We start from the raw sequence: 24309 nt of genomic DNA on the forward strand, positions 1-24309 counted from the left end.
TAAAAAAAAAAAAAAAGCTTGAAGCCCATAAGATAAGGCTCCATGCACACTTTAGGCAAAAACAAAATGCCAGAAAAACACTGGATGAAAACCGCTTGTGATCTTGTGTCAGCTTTTAGCGGCAGTTAGCAGCATTCGTGTTTTTTTTCTGCTGGAAAATTACTCTCAAAAAAAGAAAAAAAAAGTTTTTTTTTTCCTTGAAAAAAACTTTTAGACTAAAATAGTGTGTGCATGGACACATAGGATTACATTATTCGCTTCTAGAAGCAGAAAAAAATGCTCAAAATCTGCTGCAAAAAATGCCCTGTGTACACGAGACCTAGAACTGGAGCACTCAGAATCTGGTGTAGCTGTACATGGTAGCCAATCAATTTCTGACTTCAGCTTGTTCAATAAAACCTGGAAGCTGATTGGTTTCTATGTAGAGTTGCGCCAGATTTTGCACTCTCTAATTTTAGTAAATAACCTTAAACAGTCCTAATAGTTGTGTGATACAAACAGTCCTAATAGTTGTGTGATACAAACAGTCCTAATAGTTGTGTGTTACAAACAGTCCTAATAGTTGTGTGATACAAACAGTCCTAATAGTTGTGTGATACAAACAGTCCTAATAGTTGTGTGATACAAACAGTCCTAATAGTTGTGTGATACAGATAGTTTAGATATTCTCTCACCCTCACCACCATACAGATAAAACAGGGACAGCCCCAGTAGTTGCGTGATACAGACAGTCCCAATACCTTTTTTCTCTCATTGTCAAACAGATGGAATGGGGACAGTTCCATTAGTATCAATACAGACAGTCCCATTATGACAAACTCAATGCTTCTTCACCTCCATCACCATACAGATGACTTGGACTTGGATGAATGGTAGGATGAAAGAGGACCGTGCCAAGATTACTTGACCTTGATAGATAATTTTACCAGATTGGTCTCTAAAGTGTATTCTGTATTGCTTCCTGCATGTGTATTTCACCTCAGCTGCAGGTGTAGTTTTTGACAGCATCAGATAAGTGAAGGACACGCTGTGGGTGAGGAAGGAGAATGCACACTGAGGTAAGGACAAGGACAGTGACAGCCTAACCTCTTGTGTGTATAATGTAATGCAATGTTTCCTGAAAGGTCAAATTGCTGCCAGTAGGAAAACAATTTCCAAGCAGTTTTTCAGCGGGGCTGGTGCCTGCTGCCCTGCAGGGATTTTAAATAGGACGTCACGCCGTAATGGTTCATTGTGTACCTGTTTAGCTGTAAACTGTGTATGAGAACCATTGAGAGGAACATAGTGTCCCACCAAAACACTTTTAGAAACCAAATAAATGAATAACTTATTGTCACATGATCTAAGATAGAGCACACAAAAGGATGAGGATCACATTTTTACTTGGGATGGGGTATCAGGTGTCTGAGAAGAGGGTCACCATGTGACTAAATGGACCTTGTACTAATTATTCACAGAAACTTGTGCTATGTGTACATCAGTGATAGTCAAATTGATGTGGAATGCAAGAAAAAGTCAACCCAATAAATACTGGAACCAATCCCCTGTACAGCTCTCTCTGCAGCAGCTGAAAGCCAGCAGGAGGGAGAGGATAAGAAGCCTACTTACAGGGATCAGTTCCAGTAATTGCTTACTATGGGGGCAGAAAGCTGCTTACTATGGGGGCACTAGTCAGGAGGGAGGGTCCAGAAGCATGGGAAGGGGGGGTTGGGACCTGAGAAGAGGAGGATCGAAGCTGCTCTGTGCAAAACCACTGCACAGAGCAGGTGAATATAAAATATAAAACGTTTGTTATTTTTAAACAAAAATATGTGCCTTTAATATCACTTTAAGAAACAGCCTTTATTTCCCCCGTGACATCATCACCAAATGTAAAGTTCTTGCAGGGGTGGATGCTGGGAAGTTCGTTCCTATCAATGAAAGCAGGCCTCCAGAACTACATCCCCGAAGACTGCTCCCTTACAACATGCTCTATGTGGGTAGGCTCTTGAGAGTCAAGACACCAACATTATTTTTCTGTGAAAGCAATTAATTTATTTACTTGGAGAAGGGCAAATTCAATGCAGCAGAGGCATTGTGCTGTCAACTCTGTACTCCAACAGAAGTTGGGATCTCACTGGATTTTATCAGATCAGTAGGTACTTTTCTATATTTGTTGTGTTTTTCAAGTGATATTAACAGCCTTTTTCTACCTTTTTTATCCCAGAGGAAGCCTTGAAATAATCTTTTAGACCTGAGGGAACCCTTGTGAAAATGAATTCATTGGTGGTTAGTGGGAACAATGCCCCCCTTACAATGGCGGTCAGAATACCATCCTTACAGACCGCTAAAAAAGATCACTGGTGTCATGGTGCTGGACCTGCAATTTTGAAGGCTTCATCAGATGGAAACACAGGTCCACAGGTCAAGGAACCCCTAGCAACCTCTGAAGGAACCCTAGGGTTCTACGGGACTGTGGTTGCGATTGGCTAGTATAAAATGTGCACTTATTACAGAGATGTATTGATTTTTTTTTATGTTCTGACATACACTTCAAACGAGGCTCAAATGTGTTTAGTGCCAGCTGTGGTAGATGCACTGGTGCCCTGGCTTGTTAGATTTACATGATGAATGATAACATTCAGAAAGAAGAAAACGACAATGAATGAGAAAAACAATACCACCTCACAGCAGAAAGTCTGTTTTTTTTTCTTCTTTGGGTCAGGCCTTATTCCTACTGTAGATGACCAACAGTCTAGGAAGAAGATCGTGGCCTAACTGCTCCTACACTAGGCAGGAGAGAGTATTTTTGGGCACTGCCTCCAGACAATCCAATCACATGGCAGATTAAGTGCTGCATGATAAAATGAACTGCCATGTGGTGAAAGGTTTGCTGTAGTATCCTTGTCTGGACTTCTGATAATGGGAATACAACAGACCTCAGTGTGTGGCCTCTTACTACTTAGGCCTCTCTTCCAGATACAAGTCACTATTCACTGACACAATACACACAACTACTCTCCATTGTATCACACTACAAGGGGTTAAATTCCAGCCCATTGTAATGGAAAATAAACAGCACGTAAGAGCGGCAATAGCTGACAGAAAATAATTCTCTTTTCAGGAACATAAGTGACTCTCAAGTCTGCTCTTTGTAGTGCTGAGAATACAGCTGTGCTGGGAAGAGGAATCTATTAAATATATTAAAGTTGTGAGTCGTTCACCATAAAAACACTTCATCAAAATAGCTGGAGAGCCCTTGACGCCCCCATTCCAAGTCACATTCAGGTTACACCAGCTTTGTCTGGAAAGCAAAACCTAAATTGATGCTTTAAAGACCGATAGAAGTGAACACTTTCAATCAGCTGCGTTGGATTTGTTGGTCCGATTACTACTGCCTCCCTGAGATAAAGTTGGAACAAACTTGGCGATTATTAAAAATGACCTTGGATTTTTAGGGCGTGGGAATTTGCAGCCAATATTTTTGCACAGAAGTTTAAAGCTTTAATAGATTTTATTAAAGCCATTAGAGCTCATTTAGACTTTGATTAGGGACGTTATAACCAGGCGGTTCAGCTGTGTTTTTATCGGACCCCCCGCCCCAACTTAAGCTGTAAAGACAGCTAGAGAGGGATGTATACATGCCAAGGCTGCAGACCAAAAAAAATGATCCCCTGTCACGTTTAGCAGGAAGTACCACTGCTGAATGCAACCCATTCAAGTGAATGAGGCCACAACAGGGTGCAATGTACACAGCTGCAGTGCAGTGGTTCACCATTTACAGAGTTAAAACAAATGGCAAGGAGGTGACGTACTGCCTCCTCACCGCTTGTCAAATGCCTCTGAAAAGCGATCCTCAATCACAGCTGCATGTCTAAACGTAGCCTTATACACTTATCAAACCTGAAGAACTAATTGGTCCCTCCCCCAATAAAATTTACTGCAACCAAATGTGGTACTTTCTGGCCCCTACTCTTCACTTGTAAAACTAGCCCTATATCCAAGCCTAGCTCCCAAGGCCTCATTCACACAGAATTTCAACTCCAGGTGTGGCAAGAATCCTGCAGCTGGATTCCTAGGTAGTTGCAGACAGTTGCAGCAACTGAGTGCATACAAAGCAATGACAGGCTGACAGTGGCAACAGCTGTCCACCGGTGTTCGGATGTATTCGCACATGGAGTGATTACCCGTCGTTACCACTGAACGCATGCTGTTTGCATCCAGAGGTACTCATCTGTCCCTAATTGCAGATAATCGCTCCATGTGCAATTACATGCAAACACCCTCGAACTGTGGCCACTGTTAGCGTTGCATTGCTTCATATATTGTGAGCGGCTGAAACTGTCTGCAACTACCTGTGAATCTAGCTGCAGGAGTTAAAATGCCATGTGAATGAGGCTTAAACCTCAGGCAAAGGTCTTTTTATTGTTGTAATAAGGACTTGTGTTGATTGTCTTTCGATTGCATTAGAACTCATTTTCTCACTATAATATTATATGGAAATGCAAGAGCAACTGAAAACAGGTCAGATGCACTTGTTGTATTGTGAGTGAGTTCATAAGTGTCTCAAACGGATGTCTTCATTTACCCATTGACACAGGTCCAATGCCCGTCACCTCCGGGCTCAAACTCTATCATGGCAAAACTCACGGTGATAATACCATCAGTACAGTGCAGTGGTCATCAGTCTCCCAGAAGTCTATGCAGTCAGTCAGTACATTCCAAGTACAACAGTCAAGGAACAGCTTATAGAAAATAAATCCCATCACAGGCAGGAAACAGTGATATGTTTTACTTGATTCAAAGTAAATTTAAAGGGGAACATCCCTGAACTGTGCCCCCCAGCAATGAGTTGACAGCCTGTCAGCTTTCTAATTGAAATGTAAACACAGAGCAAGTGCACCACAAAAGAGGACAGAGAAGAATGCTAAGTCCTGTAGTGAGGTGTGGGTTGAAGGAAGGAAAAAGACCAGTCACTGCTAATCTCTGTCCATATGCAGGGTGACTGGACTTGTCTCTGCCCCCCCCCCCCCCTGTAGTTTTCTACAGGTAGCCTGTAGTGTGTGGACCTACTGGATTTCTTTCACTGCTCTGTGCTCTCTGTAAGGGCTGCACCACAATAATGATATCATTGCTACTTTTACAAAGTTATGTCTGGGTTTGCAACGGCATCCGGTTCACACAAAGTGGATTTATATTCTTTGTGATTAAAGAGTAACTCCACTTTTGCTGACAGGAAACAATCCCCTCTTGGCAATCAATATGGATTAGCCAAACTGCCCTGGGCTTGGTTCAGGCAGGGGTCCCGAAATGTCAGTGAAGTATGGATGTCGAACCCGAACCCCACTGAAATCAATGGGAGTCAAATCTTTCAAATTAAAAGTGCCCATTTTCAGGGCTAATAGACAAGGGGTTAAAAAAATAGCATGGGGGTGAACACTTCCCTGGGAAACATACCATAAAAAATGGGGGGGTGTGACCTAATCCTGCCTGTGAAAGGGATACATCCCTGTGATGTACAGAAAGTTCTGCAGCAGCACTGACATCTACAAAGGAAAAAAGTGTATTAAATTGCTAGTAAGGATAGCTTCACACCTATGCAGTTTGCATCTGATACATTTCTTTTGGGGGGAGGGGTTTTTCTTGGCAGATTAAATCACAGAATGCGTAAAAAAATGCATCAAAAATGCACTACATGCTTTTCAGCAGCGTCTCCATTGAACTCCATAGAACCAAAAATGCAACGTTTTGTGTTTTAAAAAATCCCTGACCCTGTCCAAAAAACGCACCGGGTGAAAACGCGGAGATATTAATCTGTCCCATAGGAAATCATGTTAAATGGACTGCTGTGCCTTTCCGCAAAACGCAACGGGAAACGCATAGGTGTGAACCTAGACTAAATGACAGTTCATTGCCGACTTATTTTTAAAAGAAAACACAGACCCCTTCAAGGGTCTGCTATATATTTTCGGGGACCTTCAGATGGGTCTGTTTGCTGTGGTTATATTCCCCCCCCTCCCTTTTTAAAAGAAGATGGAAAAGAAACGTAATTTGTCATCAATTTAAACTATATTTTTTCTTTGAAAATGTCACTTTTGCTGTAACACAAGAAATTTGCATAGAGTTTCTCCAAACGCAAAGCAGACCCTTTAGTATGGTATGGTCTAGTATGGATTTTTAAGAGGGTACTCCAGGCAAAAAAAAAAAAAACACAAATGCATGACATTCCCCAAGAATCTACACCAAACCCCTAATCTAAGCATGCAGCTTGGCTGGTCAGGAAAGGCAGGGACATCCTCCCTCCCCGAACTGTACCAGCCAATATGCCTTCGTGTCCCCCCTCCACCCCCTCCACAGCAAAGCACGTTATCCCCACAACCCTGACCCAGTGATTGATGGATTTGTAGGTGGAGGGCTTATTGGAATCTGGAGCCTGTTTTAACAATAAGGAGAGTGAATTACGCATGGGGTACATAGTTGGCCTAAATAGCCAAATTTCGGTCCAAACTTGTGTTAGGTCTGAACTGTGAGCTCATCCCTAGTGATCAATGTACGCTGCACGGATTTCAACATTTTAACTTTGTAGCAGATTTTACCTTTTGTTGCTGTGAAGAAATAGCTGTTTGTTTCACCGGGCCGTACAGATTCCATACTGAATCTGAATGAGAAAATCTGCTTCATTATAATCAGTTGGTGCACTGTGTAAATTCTTATTACAGGGGTGCTTAAAAGTTGACTAGTATCTTTGTACAGAATTCTGAGGAAATCATTGAGCCAATCACAACAGCAGGAAAGTGTACAGGCCACCTCCAGGTTGCCATTTTTCTATATTTCCCTTCCCATGGAAGTGGAGTTACCATTCACATAAAAGGATTTTTGTGCCCTAAATTCAGTTTTAACACAGAGTTAAAGTATTTCTAAAGGCAAAAGGTTTTTCTTTAAATTAATGCATTCTATGTATTAAGGCAAAAAACCTTCTGCATGCAGCTACCCCCAGCCCCCCCCTAAATACATATATATATATATATATATATATATATATATATATATAGGCCTAGCCTGCACTGCTATATGGTAAATGCGAGCAATATCCATCTGTACTATCGCCCATGCCATGTATGAATGCTAATTCACCCTTCACTGCTATATGGTAATCTATACTGCTTTTAAAATCCACCTCTAACTGAAGCTGACTCATAACTATCAATGTTCTTATTGATCATTTTTACTGCTTCAAAAATCTTTAACTCTGGTCCATATTACTGTGGTGTTTATTTTCCTTATATTGTCTGACCCAAATTTATGGGTAAATGTAACATGTACTCTCTACTCCTCCTTCTCACAGTTGTGTCCTCTCTCAAAAAAAACTCTCTTCCTTCACCCCTCTTCTCCACCCCACAGCTATATATATCACCCTCACTCCTGTCTTCACCTTACTACTGTACTCATCAACTCTTGCTAATTCTGAACCCAAATACTAATAAACCCTCCAGGACACTGGAACCTGCCCCTCCATATAAGTCATACTCCCATATTACCTCTCTCACAATTTTGCTTCTCCTAACATCTGGAGACATTTCCCCAAATCCTGGACCGCCATTTTTTTACTTTAATCAACACAACACATACTGTCCGGAGTCTCTTGGTCATCCCCTATACTGTCCGGAGTCTCTTGGTCATCCTCTATACTGTCCGCAGTTTCTTGGTCATCCCCTGTGCTGTCCGCAGTCTCTTGGTCATCCCCTGTGCTGTCTGCAGTCTCTGGTCATCCCCTGTACTGTCTGCAGTCTCTGGTCATCCCCTGTACTGTCTGCAGTCTCTGGTCATCCCCTGTACTGTCTGCAGTCTCTGGTCATCCCCTGTACTGTCTGCAGTCTCTGGTCATCCCCTGTACTGTCTGCAGTCTCTGGTCATCCCCTGTACTGTCTGCAGTCTCTGGTCATCCCCTGTACTGTCTGCAGTCTCTGGTCATCCCCTGTACTGTCTGCAGTTTCTGGTCATCTCCTGTACTGTGTCCACAGTCTCTGGTCATATGTACTGTGTCTGCAGTCTCTGGTCATCTCCTGTACTGTGTCCGCAGTCTCTGGTCATCTTCTGTACTGTGCCCGCAGTCTCTGGTCATCTCCTGTACTGTGCCCGCAGTCTCTGGTCATCTCCTGTACTGTGTCCGCAGTCTCTGGTCATCTCCTGTACTGTGTCCGCAGTCTCTGGTCATCTCCTGTACTGTGTCCGCAGTCTCTGGTCATCTCCTGTACTGTGTCCGCAGTCTCTGGTCATCTCCTGTACTGTGTCCGCAGTCTCTGGTCATCTCCTGTACTGTGTCCGCAGTCTCTGGTCATCTCCTGTACTGTGTCCGCAGTCTCTGGTCATCTCCTGTACTGTGTCCGCAGTCTCTGGTCATCTCCTGTACTGTGCCCGCAGTCTCTGGTCATCTCCTGTACTGTGCCCGCAGTCTCTGGTCATCACTAACACCCCCTTCCCTCTCTCTGACCACAACCTGATTACCTTCTCTATCTCCTCGTCCTCCAACGCCTACCCCTCCAAATGTCACATTACTACCAGCCGTAACCTCCGCAACCTTAACCCTGCCCCCCTCCACTCTGCAGCTGATCAACTCCATGACCGCATCCTCCCCCTGTCCTGCCTCGACTTGGCCATGACTGCCTACAACAACGCGCTGTCAACAGCCCTTGACTCACTAGCGCCTTTAACCACACGCAACATCAGACCCCGACCTCTCCAGCCCTGGCAGACTGATCACACCAAAACCCTCAAACGACACAGTCGTGCCCTGGAGCGACTATGGTGCAAAACAACATCCCAACAAGCCTTTACCCGCTACAAATCTGCCTTCCGCACCTACACCTCCTCCCTCCACGCAGCCAAACAAGCCTACTTCCTGACCCTCATCAAGACCCTCTCCTCCAATCCTCGCCGACTCTTCTCTACCTTCAACTCTACTCTCTCCACCCCCACCTCCACCCAGCACCTCACTCACCGCCCTTGAGATTGCCAATCACTTCAAAAACAAGATTGACACAATTTGCAAGGACATTGCCGCAACTCACACGCCCTCTCAACTCGTCTCCTCTCACACAGCTACCCCCTCATCCCTCCTCCCCCTCGACATAACCCGCAGGGACTTCGTCGCTGCTCAAACTCCCTCCAACCCCCTTCCCCCTCACTCAGCTACCCCCTCATCACCCCTCTCCCACGGCCTCACCACTGCTCTGACCTCCACTTCCACCCCACCCTACATTCCTCATACTGAAGCTCCCCCAACACTCAGCACCTTTGACCTTACCACCATCGAGGAAGTCTCCAAGATCCTCTCTGATTACCGCCTCACCACCTGCCCCCTCGACCCTATCCCCTCACAACTCCTACGACCTCCCTCCCCCTCCATCCTACGCTCCCTCACCCACATCTTCAATCTCTCCCTCTCCTCAGGCACTTTCCCCTCCCCTCTGAAAAATGCACACATCACCCCCATACTTAAAAAGCCCTCCCTGGACCCCAATGACCCGAACAACCTCAGACCCATCTCCCTGCTCCCCTTTACATCTAAACTCCTCGAGCGCCTCGTCTACACCCGCCTATGCTCTCACCTCAACGACAACCACCTCCTCGATCCCCTACAGTCTGGCTTCCGTCCCCTACACTCCACCGAAACCGCCTTACTCAAACTCTCCAACGACCTTCTAACCGCCAAATCTAATGGCCACTATTCAGTGCTCCTACTCCTTGACCTCTCCGCAGCCTTCGACACAGTCGACCACCCCCACCTCCTCAAAAAACTACACTCCCTCGGCCTCAGAGATTCTGCTCTCTCCTGGCTCTCATCCTACCTGTCACAACGCTCTTTCAGCGTTACCTATAATGCTACCACCTCCCCCTCACTCCCCCTCTCTGTTGGGGTCCCTCAAGGCTCTGTCCTTGGGCCCCTTCTCTTCTCCATCTACACCTCCTCCCTTGGCCAACTCATACACTCTCACGGCTTCAACTACCACCTCTACGCCGACGACACACAAATCTATCTCTCAACCCCCCACCTCACCCCCTCGGTCTCTGCCCGAATCACACACCTACTGAGCGACATATCAGATTGGATGTCGCTCCATTTCCTTAAACTGAACCTCTCCAAAACCGAGTTTCTTGTCTTCCCCCCAGTCCGGACCCCACCCCCCATTGACTTCTCCATCACATCCAACAACGCCACCATCAAACCCGCCCCGCAGGCCAGACTACTTGGTGTCATTCTGGACTCCAACCTATCCTTCCAGCCCCAAGTCCAATCTTTAACAAACTCGTGCAGACTCCACCTCCGCAACATCGCCAAAATCCGCACGTTCCTAACCCCAGAAACCACTAAACAGCTCATCCACTCCCTCATCGTATCACGACTCGACTACTGCAACTCCCTCCTCACTGGCCTGCCTCGCCGCTGGCTATCCCCGCTTCAGTTGATCCTGAATACGGCTGCCAGACTCATTCACCTTTCCAGCCGCTCCGTTTCCGCCACCCCCCTCTGCCAATCCCTCCACTGGCTTCCGATTGCGCAACGGATCAAATTCAAAATCCTAACATTGACGTACAAAGCCGTCCACCATACTGCCTTGAACTACATCACTGACCTAATATCCAAGTACTGCCCAGCACGCACACTCCGCTCCTCACAAGACCTCCTTCTCTCTAGTTCCCTGGTCTCCTCCTCCCATGCCCGCCTCCAGGACTTCTCCAGGGTGTCACCCATCCTCTGGAACTCCCTGACCCAACCCATCAGATTATCACCTACTCTCCTCTCCTTTAGGCGCACCCTGAAAACCCATCTCTTCAGGGAAGCCTACCCTATCCCCTGCTAACTTGACCGACCTCCTCCACTCTTCCTACCACTCCATCCCCCACAGCTATCTCCTCCTGTACCACTATCCCCTCCCTCCTAGATTGTAAGCTCCAAAGAGCAGGGCCCTCAATCCCCTCATGTTTTGCATTGTATTGGTATTGTTCTGTCATATGTTCTGTCCCCCTTTGTAATGTACAGCGCTTTATAAATACTGTATAATAATAATAATCTCCTGTACTGTGTCTGCAGACTCTGGTCATCTCCTGTACTATGTCTGCAGACTCTGGTCATCTCCTGTACTGTGTCCACAGTCTCTGGTTATCTCCTGTACTGTGTCTGCAGTCTCTGGTCATCTCCTGTACTTTGTCTGCAGTCCATTGGTTCAGAATATTTTTTTCTTGTTTTTCTCTAAAACCTAGGCGCGTTTTATGGTCAGGTCCATCTTATGGAGTGAAAATACGGTAATATACATGTATTGAGATTTTTTTTTTACCAAAGACATGTAGCAGAATACATTTTAGCCTAAATTTATGACTAACTTTGAGTTTATTGGACATATTTTATAACCAAAAGTGAAAAATATAGGGTTTTTTAAAAAATTTTCGGTCTTTTTTTGTTTATAGCACAAAAAATAAAAACTGCAGAGGTGATCAAATCAAAGCTCTATTTGTGTGAAAAAAGGAGACACATTTCGATTGGGTACGGCTTTGCGCGACCGTGCAATTACCAGTTAAAATATCCCAGTTCCAAACAGCAAAAAATGGCTTGGTCATGAAGGAGAGTAAATCCTCAAGAGCATAAGTGGTTAATTTTTTTAATTGATCTTATTTAAATTTTTAAACTTTTTTTTCTAACTTTACTGTTATCATTAAAAGGACTGACAAACCCCTTTTTTGATAGCATAATGAAAGCGACAGGTTCTCTTTAATTATACATTAACCTCTAATGTCACCTATACATTCCATTGAAGCTAATCAAGCACATACTATTCCTGCAAATGATAAACAAACGTAACCAGCGCTCCAGTCTTCATACAACCAAGCAGATGCCAAAATGCCAACCAAAGAGGTGCAGCCCTTCTAAGATCGGGAAATCTGAGCACTAGTGGAAAAGAACAGACAAGGGCGCACTCTCATCGTGCATTACCGTGGTAAAACACGTATTTATTGAATAAAAAGAGGATATATACTCACAAACCAACGTGATTAAAAGCAGCATAAGTGGTCCACAAAGACAGTCACAATACATCTGTGTCTAATGATGTGAATGAGCTAACGCGTTTCGGGAGCTGAACCCCCGTTCCTCCGAGCTCTGAGGAAGGGGGTTCAGCTCCCGAAACGCGTCAGGTCATTCACATCATTAGACACAGATGTATTGTGACTGTCTTTGTGGACCACTTATGCTGCTTTTAATCACGTTGGTTTGTGAGTATATATCCTCTTTTTATTCAATAAATACGTGTTTTACCACGGTAATGCATGATGAGAGTGAGCTTCTTGTCTGTTATTTTCCACATACTATTCCTGATTTGCTTCCTCCCCAGCCACCGTGGCCGGGGCATGACAGCATTGACACTAGAAGTGATTAAATATTTGTCGCTTCCAGTTTCATTCACTGGACCTTGCATCATTACACCTACCATGAAGGTCCCAGGTGCCCAGGAAGGACAGCGGAGCTCAGGATACATGGCAGGAGGGAGGTGACAATTTACCGTACCCATAGAATATAATTGGTGACTTTACAGCTGCCCGAATCACTTCCACAAGACATCCAACATTCGACTGATAGAACATACACACACTCTTGGCTGCTACTGCAGCCAAGAGGGTGTGTAAATGCCACAGCTGCTGCAAAAAATAAGCCTTATGTTGGTGACTGTGAAAGGGTTTTAGAGGCCAAACTGGGCAAAGTGACAGAGTCTCTTTAAAGCAGCTCCTGAACTCCAAAATTGAAGATATGCTATCTTAAAGCGATGCAACTGTTGGATTCCTTGCTGGCTGCTGACATCTTCCCCAGGCTTCTGCCTGGTACCAGGTTTTTGGCCTCTTGATTGGGTCAGTGGGGATGACATAGTTGCGCTGTACCAAGAATGTATGCTGAGCTGTGCATGCACAGTTCAATGTATGTTCAAAGAACATTGGGAACAGATATGTACTGTAAGTTTGTTTTATTGCAGAAGAGACAAAGCATATCTCTTCTGCAAAAAAAAAAAAAAATCTTTTGTAGCAATTTTTGCTACAAAAGGTTTAGTTACACTTTAGGTGTGCCTAAGCAGTCCCTGAAAAACCATCCTGATATGTAGTATGCAGTCTTATATACACTATATTGCCAAAAGTATTGGGACACCCCTCCAAATCATTGGATTCAGGTGTTCCAATCACCTGCATGGTCACAGCACCTAGGCATGCAGCTTCTACAAACATTTGTGAATGAATGGGTTGCTCTCAGGAGCTCAGTGAATTCAAGCGTGGTACCGTGATAGGTTGCACTTGTGCAATAAGTCCATCTGTGACATTTCCTGGCTACTAAATATTCCACGGTCAACTGTTAGTGGTATTATAACAAAGTGGAAGCAACTGGGAACAACAGCAACTCAGCCACGAAATGGTAGGCCACGTAAAATAACAGAGCGGGGTCAGCGCATGCTGAAGCGCACAGTGCTCAGAAGTCACCAACTGTCTGCAGAGTCAATAGCTAAAGACCTCCAAACTTCATGTGGCCTTCAGATTTGCACAAGCACAGTGCGTAAATTTGTAAGCTGTAACGAGCAGGGCCCTCTGTTTCCTCTTGTACCAAATTGTATTGTAACTGTACCAAAATGTCTACCTTCATTTTGTAAAGTGCTGCGCAAACTGTTGGCGCTATATAAATCCTGTATAATAATATAACAATAATAATAGAGAATTTCATGGAATGGGTTTCCATGGCCGAGCAGCTGCATCCAGGCCTTACGTCACCAAGTAAAATGCCAATCGGTGGATGCAGTGGTGTAAAGCACGCCGCCACTGGACTGTAAAGTGGTGGAAACGAGTTCTCTGGAGTGACAATCACGCTTCTCTGGCAATCCAATGGACATGTCTAGGTCTGGCGGTTGCCAGGAGAATGGTACTTTATGGTGTGGGTTTGTTTTTCAGGGGTTGGGCTTGGCCCCTTTGTTCCAGTGAAGGGAACTCTTAAGGTGTTGGCATACCAAGACATTTTGGACAATTTCATGCTCCCAACTTTGTGGGAACAGTTTGATGGCCCCTTCCTGTTCCAACTTGACTGCGTGCCAGTGCACAAAGCAAGTTCCATAAAGACATGGATGAGCGAGTTTGGGGTGGAGGAACTTGGCTGGCTTGCACAGAGTCCTGACCTCAACCTGATAGAACACCTTTGGGATGAATTAGAGTGAAGATGTAAGCCAAGGCCTTCTTGTCCAACATTAGTGCCTGACCTCACAAATGTGCTTCTAGAAGAATGGTCAAACGTTCCCATAGACACACTCCTACACCTTGTGGACAGCTTTCCCAGAAGAGTTGACGCTATTATAGCTACAAAGGATGGGTCAACTCAATATTGAACCCTGCAGACTCAAACGGGGATGCCATTAAAGTTCATGTGCGTGTAAAGGAAGGTGTCCCAATACTTTTGGCAATATAGTGTATCTGCAGTGTGAGATCACCTATGGCTCTGCTGTCTCTGATTGCTAGTCGCATCTGATTTGGAGTGAGATTTGGTGATGTCACTATCATGCTGTTTTTTTTTGCTGGAGAGAAAGCTGTCCATGAGGACCTGCAGTGCAAGGATCTCCCTGCTTTAGTTTCATCCATTCTGTGGATCTGTGTTTCCTTCACCTCTATTATTACCCCACCAGTCATCAGACCACCTGTCACAGTTTCCTCAGTACAGTTAATTTTAAACAACACTAGTAATGCACAAGTATAGACACCATAGACCTGGACTCACGCTGTAACACACTGAAAAAATACTACTACAATACACATAAAAACGTGAGTATTGTGAGAGTAAATAACTACCAGTGGGTTAGGGTTAGCCATATCACTGTGCTGTCATTCCTGTCTGGCCTAGCAAGAGAAAGATGTGAGCTGTAATATTCATTTGTCCTTCCCTGCCTTGGATGATAATTATCACCCATGTCCTCTCCTGGTACGCAGAGTCTATTTACTCTCTGGCGAACTCTCTTAGTGATTATCATGTCAGTGTTCGGATATGTGAGATTAGATGAAGCTTGTTGTTATTCTGCATTACAATAGAATGACTCTGGGTCCAGGAATGCAGGTAATGGAGCGATGACAGAGATACAGAAACATTCCTCCATATGGGCAGGTTGTGCTGAATGTCAGACTTGTTCTTCTGGTCCTCGACTGTGACATGGTTTCAGTAAACAATGAAACAACTTCCACATTACATTCAAAGCAAGACGAATGACAATCAATGCTGAGATTTATAATACACAGATCTACCACACTAACTCACACTTACTCTGTCTTCTGTCGCTCCTTGTTCTTGAAGATACTGTTGAGGTTAATAGTCACCTGTCCCAGGAACTTATCAAGGCCCACCAAGGAGCGATGCATGACTGTCAGTTGTAGCTGGTACTGTTCGGGATTGTCCTGGACAAGTAGGCCCGGCAGTTCGAAAGAGGCCTCTTCTTTCCAGATGGGATTGAGGTTCTTCTCCACCACTGAGGTAGAATACTTCTCCTTACCGAGCTGGATGATGGTATATGCATCGTTGGTGCCATGCTTGCCTTTTGGATGCAGATCCCGTGCTTGTAACACTGTGACCTGGACATGGGTGGGGTGCCACTTCTGAGTAGCCTCTTCCAACATGGCTCTGTGTGGCTGGAATGAGCGTTGTGCTCAGGAGAGAGGAGGGAGATGTAACAAAGCTAACTGACCATCGCTGTACCATTCATCTTGCCATCCCTTCATCCGTTCAGGGCCTGCATTGATCCAGCCGCTGCCTGCACACACAAAGGACCCGCAGTGACAGCACACTGCCACACATGTCAAGCCAAGCACAGCCTCACACAAACGAGCAGATACTGGAATGTCACAGCATGACAGACCGGACTCCGCCCAGCAATCAATCAGTTGTCACCACAGATCAATTCATCCAGCCGGGTAAGGTGACTTGTGTCACCAGCTCTGCAATTCACTTCCTGATCTGCCATGCAGCTGAAGCAATGTCAGTGAATAAAAGCTCAGCCTGGATTGGGTTTTTCCTGGCTTCTCCCAGGAAAGGCATGTGCAGCCAGCTGTCATTGGCTGCCGGTAAATCCCTGGACGGGCTTGGTTCTATAGAGCTGAGTGACGCACAGTGATTGGTGTGTTCTCCGCCTGCAGTCTGCTCTGTGCTCAGCACACCTCCCTGCATGGAAACAGACGAAGCAGTGATCAGCACATGACTACAATTGCAGTGTTTGTACACATTTTAACCTTCGCCGTTCAAAACAGAACACAATCCTTTACATTATACGAAGCACAATAAATTTTTTACTTCAATGCATGCGGTGTATGTGCACCTGTGCAAACACCTCTGATCCCAGGAAAGATTGGCTCATGTTTTGGAGTTTAGGCCAACAGGGGAGGATGACTGTTCAGAGTATAAATGATAAGGCTAGGCTCACATCTCTGTGGCTGGAGAGCGCATGCACAGCATGCGCATTTCTGACCCACAGAGAAATGCACTGCACTACAGCAGGTGTGGGGAGGTGTCAGCAATTCCTAATAGCATGCCCATGCATCGGCACCTGCGGCTCATTTTCACACATGCCAAACCGCATGGTGCAAAAACATGCTTTGGCACCATGCAACATGTTTCTGTGGGTAGGACAGCCATCAAAATAAAGGCTAGGTGCACATTATAGCATGCTGGGAACATGCAAGAGGAACACGCTGAGCTTAAGCAGACGCAGGGGGTGCCATTAATTCTTAATGGCACCCACACACACCAGCAAAATGCTCACATTTCTGTGCACCTCAAACAGCAAGTGCTGCAGAATGGGTTACCCTACATGCAGTAATGTGAACCAAAAGAATGCAGCCACACAGATCTGAAAGGAGCCCAAAGCTCAGCTGATCATGTGTGTTTTTGCCACAACATTTCAACCAAACAACTAGCATCTCCCAATTGTGCCATAAAGTGGAACTCAAATGTTTGTTATTTATTTTTTTGGTTATTTATTATTACAGGTATTTACAGGGGTTGGACAAAAAAAATGGAAACACTACATGATTTGCAGGTGTGAAAGTGAAAGTTTTGGTTTGAAAGAGGAAGTAATGTAACACTCTTTTGCTTCTGTTGTGTGATGAGACACCTAGCTAACAGGTGGGAAGCCCCACTTTGTGTGCGGTGCTAGTAGTATGCCAGAGCTTACAGAGCTTCAAAGTAGGCAAAAAAAAGACATTGCACAGGAATGTGACCCAGAAAAAGAAAACAATTGCTGCAAAAGTGACTGCAAAGCTCAATCTCAGACTTGGTCTTCACAAGACTGAGATTGAGCTCTGCAGTCACTTTTTCTGCAGTTGTTTTCTTATTCCAGGTCACAATCCTGCTCAGTGCCCTGTTGTCTCTTTCACTCAGTTGACCATGTTGATCATGCTTATGCTTATCAGATGTCATTTTCCCCGAAGCTTTTGAAACTGTACCTCGCGAAGCGGCAAATAAATTGGCAACTTCAGTCACAGAGACACCAGCTAAGCGGGCACCAACAATTTGCCCTCTTTGAAGCTCAGTAAACTCTGACATGACTCAATATTACTAGCAGGGCACGCAGTGAATGATGAAAGTGAGGCTTCCCATCTGTTAACTTGGTGTCTCATCACACAGCAGAAGCAAAAGAATGTTACATCACTGCTGCTTTCTACACGAAACATGTCGTCACTTTCATGTAGGTTTTTTTGGTCTAACCCTTGTATATAGCACCGTCAATTTACACTGCACTTTTATACATTCACATCAGTCCCTATATTATATATTCACATCAGTACCTAACCCTCAAGGAGCATACATACAATCTAAGGTCCCTAATTCCCATTCATACATACACATACTAGGGGCCAATTTAGACAGGAGCCAATTAACCTGCCAGTATGTCTTTGGAGTGTGGGAGGAAATCGGATTACCTAAAGGAAACCCACAAAGGCAGCATCGTGGTTGGGATTCAAACCAATCACCTTAGTGCTGCCAGGTGGAAATGCTAACCACATAGCCACTGTGCTGCCCCATTGGCCATAGTGTAAAAGGGTTGAAACTTACTTCTTACTTCCTGTCCCTGAGATACAATAGGAAGTGAGTAGAAATCTTTAAAATGAAGGAAGATCGCACCAGAACAGGCATCTCCACTGGAAGCCATAATTTCCTGTTCTGGTGACAGCTGTAAAAGTTTGACTTTTCAACCTCTACCTGCACAGGACAAATAGGATAAATCTCTCTCCAGCGGGACACAGCAATAAATCTTGAGAGAGATTGTAACATTTCCCGTTATGTCCAAAACTAGAAAAAAAGACGTTAGGTAGGCCATACATTAATCATTTTTTCTTTCCTTCGACCCCTGCCACTGAATGTGTTGATGGGGGGAATCCCTCCTGCAGAGCTATTTTATTTTGACAGGGGGAGGTTTCCCAACCGTCAGAATACAATGATAACTCCTTGCGGCTTTAGCCTCCAGCAATGCTCAAACAAAAGAACCCAACAGACTTTTACTGAAGTTTATCGATAGATCGACTTCAGCACAACCACGCTGCCCATACCTGGATCAAAATTCAGGCAGTTTCTGCTGAAACGTCCAAATTTTGAACTGTCTATGGCTGGAGCAAACCTTTAGGCAGACATCTTCCCCGGTACTCTGTGCCCAGTTGTAAAAGAGAATCAGTTATAATGGTGACTGCGGCACAGGAGACCACCCAGGTCCAAGAGCTATACATGCTATTTGGTCTGCATGAGCTGCCCTGACCCAGCCTTTATATGTCTCTATTGTGCTGGCCATTGAATATTACATACTCCTGACTAAACTGTCTATGGTCTCAATAGTTGATGGTTACTAAGTAGTTTCTACCGGCTTTTGATAAAGTTCCTCTTTATCCTAAATTCATATATGTGTGGGTCGGAATTGCATGCATAATCCTATACGATCCTGACCCACACAGAAACATGCTGCTCTTTAGCAGAAGAGTGGGGGTGCCATTAATTCTTAATTGCACCCCCATGCATTAGCATCACCGCCATGCATCAGTGCTGAAGCACCATGCAGTTTTCTGCGGCGCATTTTAAAAAAGGGTTGGAGACTTTTCCAAATGAATGGGTTGCTGTACTTGCAATGTGCATGTGCAGTTATGCGTGCACATATGTGAACCTACTCCTAAAGTGTAACTGAAGTTGAAATAAAAATTGTGAACAGGCAGGCTCTTTATTGCACTGCCTGTGTGCCGGGATGACCGCAGACCTGCGTACGCACAGCTCAGTTTACATTCCAGCACACTGTCTGTATGCCGGTAAGACTGCACTTCCGTGCACGCGCAGCTCAGAGGGAGAAGATGCCGGTGTCGGACCATTGGAAGTAAGGTAAGTATTTTTGTCTTTAGCCCAGCTATAAGGTTGACTAAGATAGAGTGCCTCTCTGGCTGTATTTGTCTATGTGTTTGTGATCTCTCACTCGCATTACAAGTTAGATGTTAAAGTGTATCTATGGTCATATGTAATATCACATATTCATGTCCACATTGTATTACAGTTATTTCTAGCCTACTCATAATAATCTGTATGATCTTGATGTTTGTAAACTTTCATTCGTGAAGATCCTCACACATTTACTTCCTGGAATTCTGTGACATGTATTCACTATGCCCTATGTGTAGGCACTGCTGGGTCACACATTTCACAGAGCCTGCCTTCTGAAGTACATGTGCTGAGAGGAGGACTCCGAGGAGGCAGATCAGTACAGGAATCACTGCTTGCAGGCAGAAAGGTACCATGGATTATGTAGTCCTTAGAAAGGTAAACAGCAGAGAAACAGAAAATGCAAAACATGCAGGGAATCCAAGAAGTTGTGGAAAGAGATTGTCAGAAAACAGGCAGAGCTGACAACACGATGGGAGAATTTTCAAGTAAGCTTTTAATGGATTGTCAGAAATAACTATTATTTGTATTACTATTACAAATTATAAAAATGAAAGCATATGCCACAACCATAGATTCCCCATAAAACAGCTGGCGAGGAGCCGATCTAATGCCTTCTCACCGCCTGTCAATCACCCTCTGAAAAGTATTTAATGTGGATTGAAAAACTGTAGCTGCTGACTTAAAAAACAAACACTCACCTGTCACTTGATCCAGCGGTGGGCTCACCCCCCAGTCAGGTTCACCAGCCGTCTCTGTCCTTGGAATCTTAAAGCGAAGTTCCACTCAACCGATCAAAAAATAAACGTCAGCAGCTACAAAAACTGTATCTGCTGACTTTTAAAGAACAGCCACCTACCTGTCCCTCGGTCCCGTGGTGTGTCCTCCGCAGCTTGTTTCACCGGCTGTCCTGTATTCCAGGAGGCCAGCATCTTCAGTGTGGGCACCCAGCTGTGATAGCTTAATTCTTCACAGCCAGGTACCCACTGCGCATGCGCGAATAGCGCTGCTCTTCATGAATGGTCCTGTAGTCTTCTGTGACCTGTCACGTGTCCCAAATGACTACAGGGAGGGAGGACACTTTCTGCTTCCGATCGCCTAGGCAATCGGACCGGAAGTGGGAGCGGGTACCTCTCAAATTTGGGTACCCGCTCCCCAAAGGTGCCAATCCTTACTGGGGAGCAGTCCTTAAAGCGGAATTTCCCCTTTTGGGTTTTGGGTGGAGCTCCGCTTTAACTGTGGGCACCTGGCTGCGACAGCTTGTGGCTTCACAGCTGAGTGTATACTACGCATGAGCGAGCACGGGTGCTGCACGTTGTGAATGGTCCAACAGTCTTCTGGGACCTGTCACATGTCTCAGAAGACTGTGGGGGGAGGGGGAGAAGAACGTCCTCTTCCGATCGCCTAGGCAATCGGACCGGAAGTGGGAGCGGGTACCTGTCAAATTCGGGTACCCACTCCCCAAAGGTGCCAATCCTTACTGGGGAGCGGGGGAGCAGTCCTTAAAGCGGAATTTCCCCTTTTGGGTTTTGGATGGAGCTCCGCTTTAACTGTGGGCACCTGGCTGCGACAGCTTGTGGCTTCACAGCTGAGTGTATACTGCGCATGAGCGAGCATGTGTGCTGCACGTTGTGAATGGTCCAACAGACTTCTGCGACCTGTCACATGTCCCAGAAGACTGTAGGGGGAGGGGGAGAAGAACGTCCTCTTCCGATCGCCTAGGCAGTCAGAGCAGAAGTGGGAGCGGGTACCTGTCAAAATCTGGTAACTGCTCCTGGGGGGGGGGGGGGATTCCTTAAAGCAGGACTTCCCCTTTTGGGTGGAGCTCCACTTTAAACAGAACACTGCTTTAAAAGAAAGACTTATGGCTCTGTAGAGCTGCGTTGATCTGCATAGATCAACTTGGGCTCAACACAAGGGCACATAGAAACAATTGTTTTCTGTGTGCAGGTTCACCATAATGCTGCATCGCGGTGTTGTGTGCTGCATAAAGTTGCAGCATGCCTGCATTTGTACATGGTGCAAAACACTGCACGTCATTGCTACTCAATGCGCTACGGCACGTAGACTTGAAAAAGTGTCATTTTGTGACACTTCAGTATAGTTCTAAAAAAATATAAACAGTGTAATGTGGTGTTACAGCTCATCATACCACCCCTCACTGCCGCTACAACGCTCACACCTGCGAGTGGACAGGTATGAACAAGCCATGAGATATGATTGATTGGTGTATGGAATATCGGTAGTCTATGGTGCACAGTGTACCACGTGACATGTAACCCTTCTTATGTCACACACGTGTTCCAGGTAACCCGTACCAACCAATCATTTAGTTTGCTGTAGCCAGAACAGTAATATGAATCCATTTTCTCCTGTGTTTTGTGTCGCACTGTACTGCACAACAGTGGAAATCACATTATTCTCTATGATGCCCTTTAACTTCAATGCAGCGCAGCTGCAGCATGTTTTTAAAATGGTGCAGGTTCTGCTTCGGTTCAATGGGAGTGTATGTAAACTGTATGTACATGCGTTTTTGGAAGATTTTTGTGTATAAAATCCAGTTTCCTTCTACAAAAAAATATGAACGAAGAATTAAAAACGTGCAAAGTTACACTATACAAACACACTGAAAAACACATGCAGAAGCAGCAGCCCTAGCACTGACCTAGAGTTAGACCGAGTGCTGCAAACAGTAAATAAAAGTTCCGTATTTATTGATCAGGAAACAGATTTTCCCCCATCAGATCCACACAGAACAGCCACAGAGTGTGTGCGCATGGTTGGCATTTCACGTCCTCTCCCATAACCTGTGCTATGATGGGATGCTGTGGAATGTGGGCTGGGCTCCACAGTGACTCCTCCCTATTGCTATGGTGACAGTATTGTGTACTTGACTCTTCCAAGTCTCCAGCTCACCTGTGTAAGATATCATGTCTGTCATGTACATAGCTATTTGATGCTGCATGTCTCACGGATCATGTATGTATGTGTGTATATATATATATATGTGTGTGCGTGTATATTTGTGTATATTCATATCCATATGACCTCAAGGGTACGGCTTGGTTCACAGCTATGCGTGTCATGAATGAGTGCAAAATTATACGGTTTCCCGACACACACAGAAATGTGCTGCCCTTTAGCAAATGTGCAGCGATGCCATTGATTGTTAATGCCACCCCCATGCATCTGTAAACATGTGCCAAGCCACATGGTGCCGTAGTTAATTTTTTTTCCTGCACAGAGACACACCCGTGCTTAGTCTTACCAGTAGGTGTGAACCAAGCAGGGGCGGACTGACCATTTGGAAACTCAGGCACTGCCCGAGGGCCCGGGGTCAGTAGGGGACCCCATGTGATGCCCCTGGTACCTTTTTCATAGGCTTTTTTGAGTTTGGGCAAGGACACAGGGGACCCATGATCCCCTATTGCCCGGGGGCCCCATGAGTTGTCAGTCCGCCCCTGGAACCAAGCCTAAATGTGTACACCAGTGATCTTAGTATGCACTGTTGGTCAGATATGGGGGGAGGGGTAGTTTGGTCATACACACTGAATTGTGGTGGGAGAGTCGAGCACTCAAGGGATTCTGATAAACACTAGTAGAACATGAACACTGCATGCAGATAATCTCTGGTGGGGATTTAATCCAGAACCTCAGCACTGCATACAATACCGCCATGCTGGCCATGTTTCTTGGTGGTCACCTACCAGGATGCAGCCGATAAAGTTCTTACATTCACTCTCCTATGCAGCACTGAGAGACCCTGATTGGTTGCTGATTGAGTACAGAGAGACTGAAATGTCAGCTTTTTTTGACATTGATAGACGAGTCCCAATCTTGCGTGGTCAGGATGGAGACTGGCACACAATGTTAACTGCATGATGTAGTGCTGGTGATAATCCTCATGTCTCCATCTCATCTACAGATGTCTTGTGTCTCATTATCAGCATGTCAGCCAATGGAAGCTCAGCCATCCCGCTGGATATCATCGATGCAAAATCACCAGGTAGGAGCTGAAGTATGGGCTCTCTATTCTGATTTCAGTGTTTATCATTGTAACATTATCCTGAAGTTTTGTAACAAAACTTTAACATTTTTTCATGATTGCTGTTCCATATTTGTTTTACATATATAGATTTGTTTTTTTCTGCCTTTAGTGTGTCTCCAAGAAATAGGCAGTGCAGTCATCATCCCTGCTGAGATAAAGTATAAGCCACATAGAATCTGAGGAGATAGGTGGACTTCTACTAAGATGAAATAACAGTAAAGCACAGTCTCTGCGCAGCATTATATGTAATGAGAACACTTTCCACCGCCTTGTACATATACAATCTTATACTTACTGATCAGATCATTTTTATCAGGCTGACCATATTCACTGCTATACGATTGGGTAGGTCAGAGGTGTTTTTGTGTGTATTGCTGGTCACAGTGTGTATACATGTACTATGTATTTTTAAGCTGGCCGTTTACTGATCGAAATTTTTCCAGTCCCTGCTAAACCAGTAGTCCTGACAGGAGGGATTCCTCTATTCAACTCATTTGTGTGAATGGAGGAATCTGGACTGCTGGATGAACTTAAAATTACAGTGTATGGCCAGCTTAAAGGATAAGTTTACATGTCTAAAAATAAATAAAATAATCACAGGTAACATGTTCCCAAAGGTAAACTGATCCTTTATCCGTTAAAGCAGTTGGAAAGGATATATATTTTTTTAATAATAAACATAGCTTATCAGCAATGTAATGGTTCTCTTCTTCAATAAAGTTTTGTTGCTGGATAAAAAAATAAATTAGTAACCATGGTATACTTACCTGCTCTGTGCTCTATTGCACAGAACAGCCTCAAATCTCCTCTTCTG

The 24309-nt window shown here is 45.0% G+C and overlaps 2 protein-coding genes across 2 annotated transcripts in view; one reads left to right on the top strand and one right to left on the bottom strand.

The window, feature by feature from the left end:
- RAB11FIP2 (RAB11 family interacting protein 2) overlaps positions 1-16080 on the bottom strand; it is a 55348-nt gene extending 39268 nt beyond the window's left edge. The window contains exon 1 of the mRNA XM_089658797.1: positions 15308-16080. Coding sequence (XP_089514923.1) covers positions 15308-15657 — 350 coding nt within the window. The 5' untranslated portion in view covers positions 15658-16080. The remainder of the gene's footprint in view (positions 1-15307) is intronic.
- Positions 16081-23378: 7298 nt separating this feature from the next.
- Positions 23379-24309, top strand: part of LOC149440306 (uncharacterized) — a 142565-nt gene continuing 141634 nt past the window's right edge. The window contains exon 1 of the mRNA XM_089658798.1: positions 23379-23453. Within this exon, the coding sequence (XP_089514924.1) occupies positions 23396-23453 (58 nt within the window). The 5' untranslated portion in view covers positions 23379-23395. The remainder of the gene's footprint in view (positions 23454-24309) is intronic.

The sequence above is a fragment of the Staurois parvus genome, unplaced genomic scaffold (genome assembly GCF_062004578.1).
Source record: "Staurois parvus isolate SC_StPar_1 unplaced genomic scaffold, SC_StPar_1.0 ptg001095l, whole genome shotgun sequence".
NCBI lineage: Eukaryota > Metazoa > Chordata > Amphibia > Anura > Ranidae > Staurois > Staurois parvus.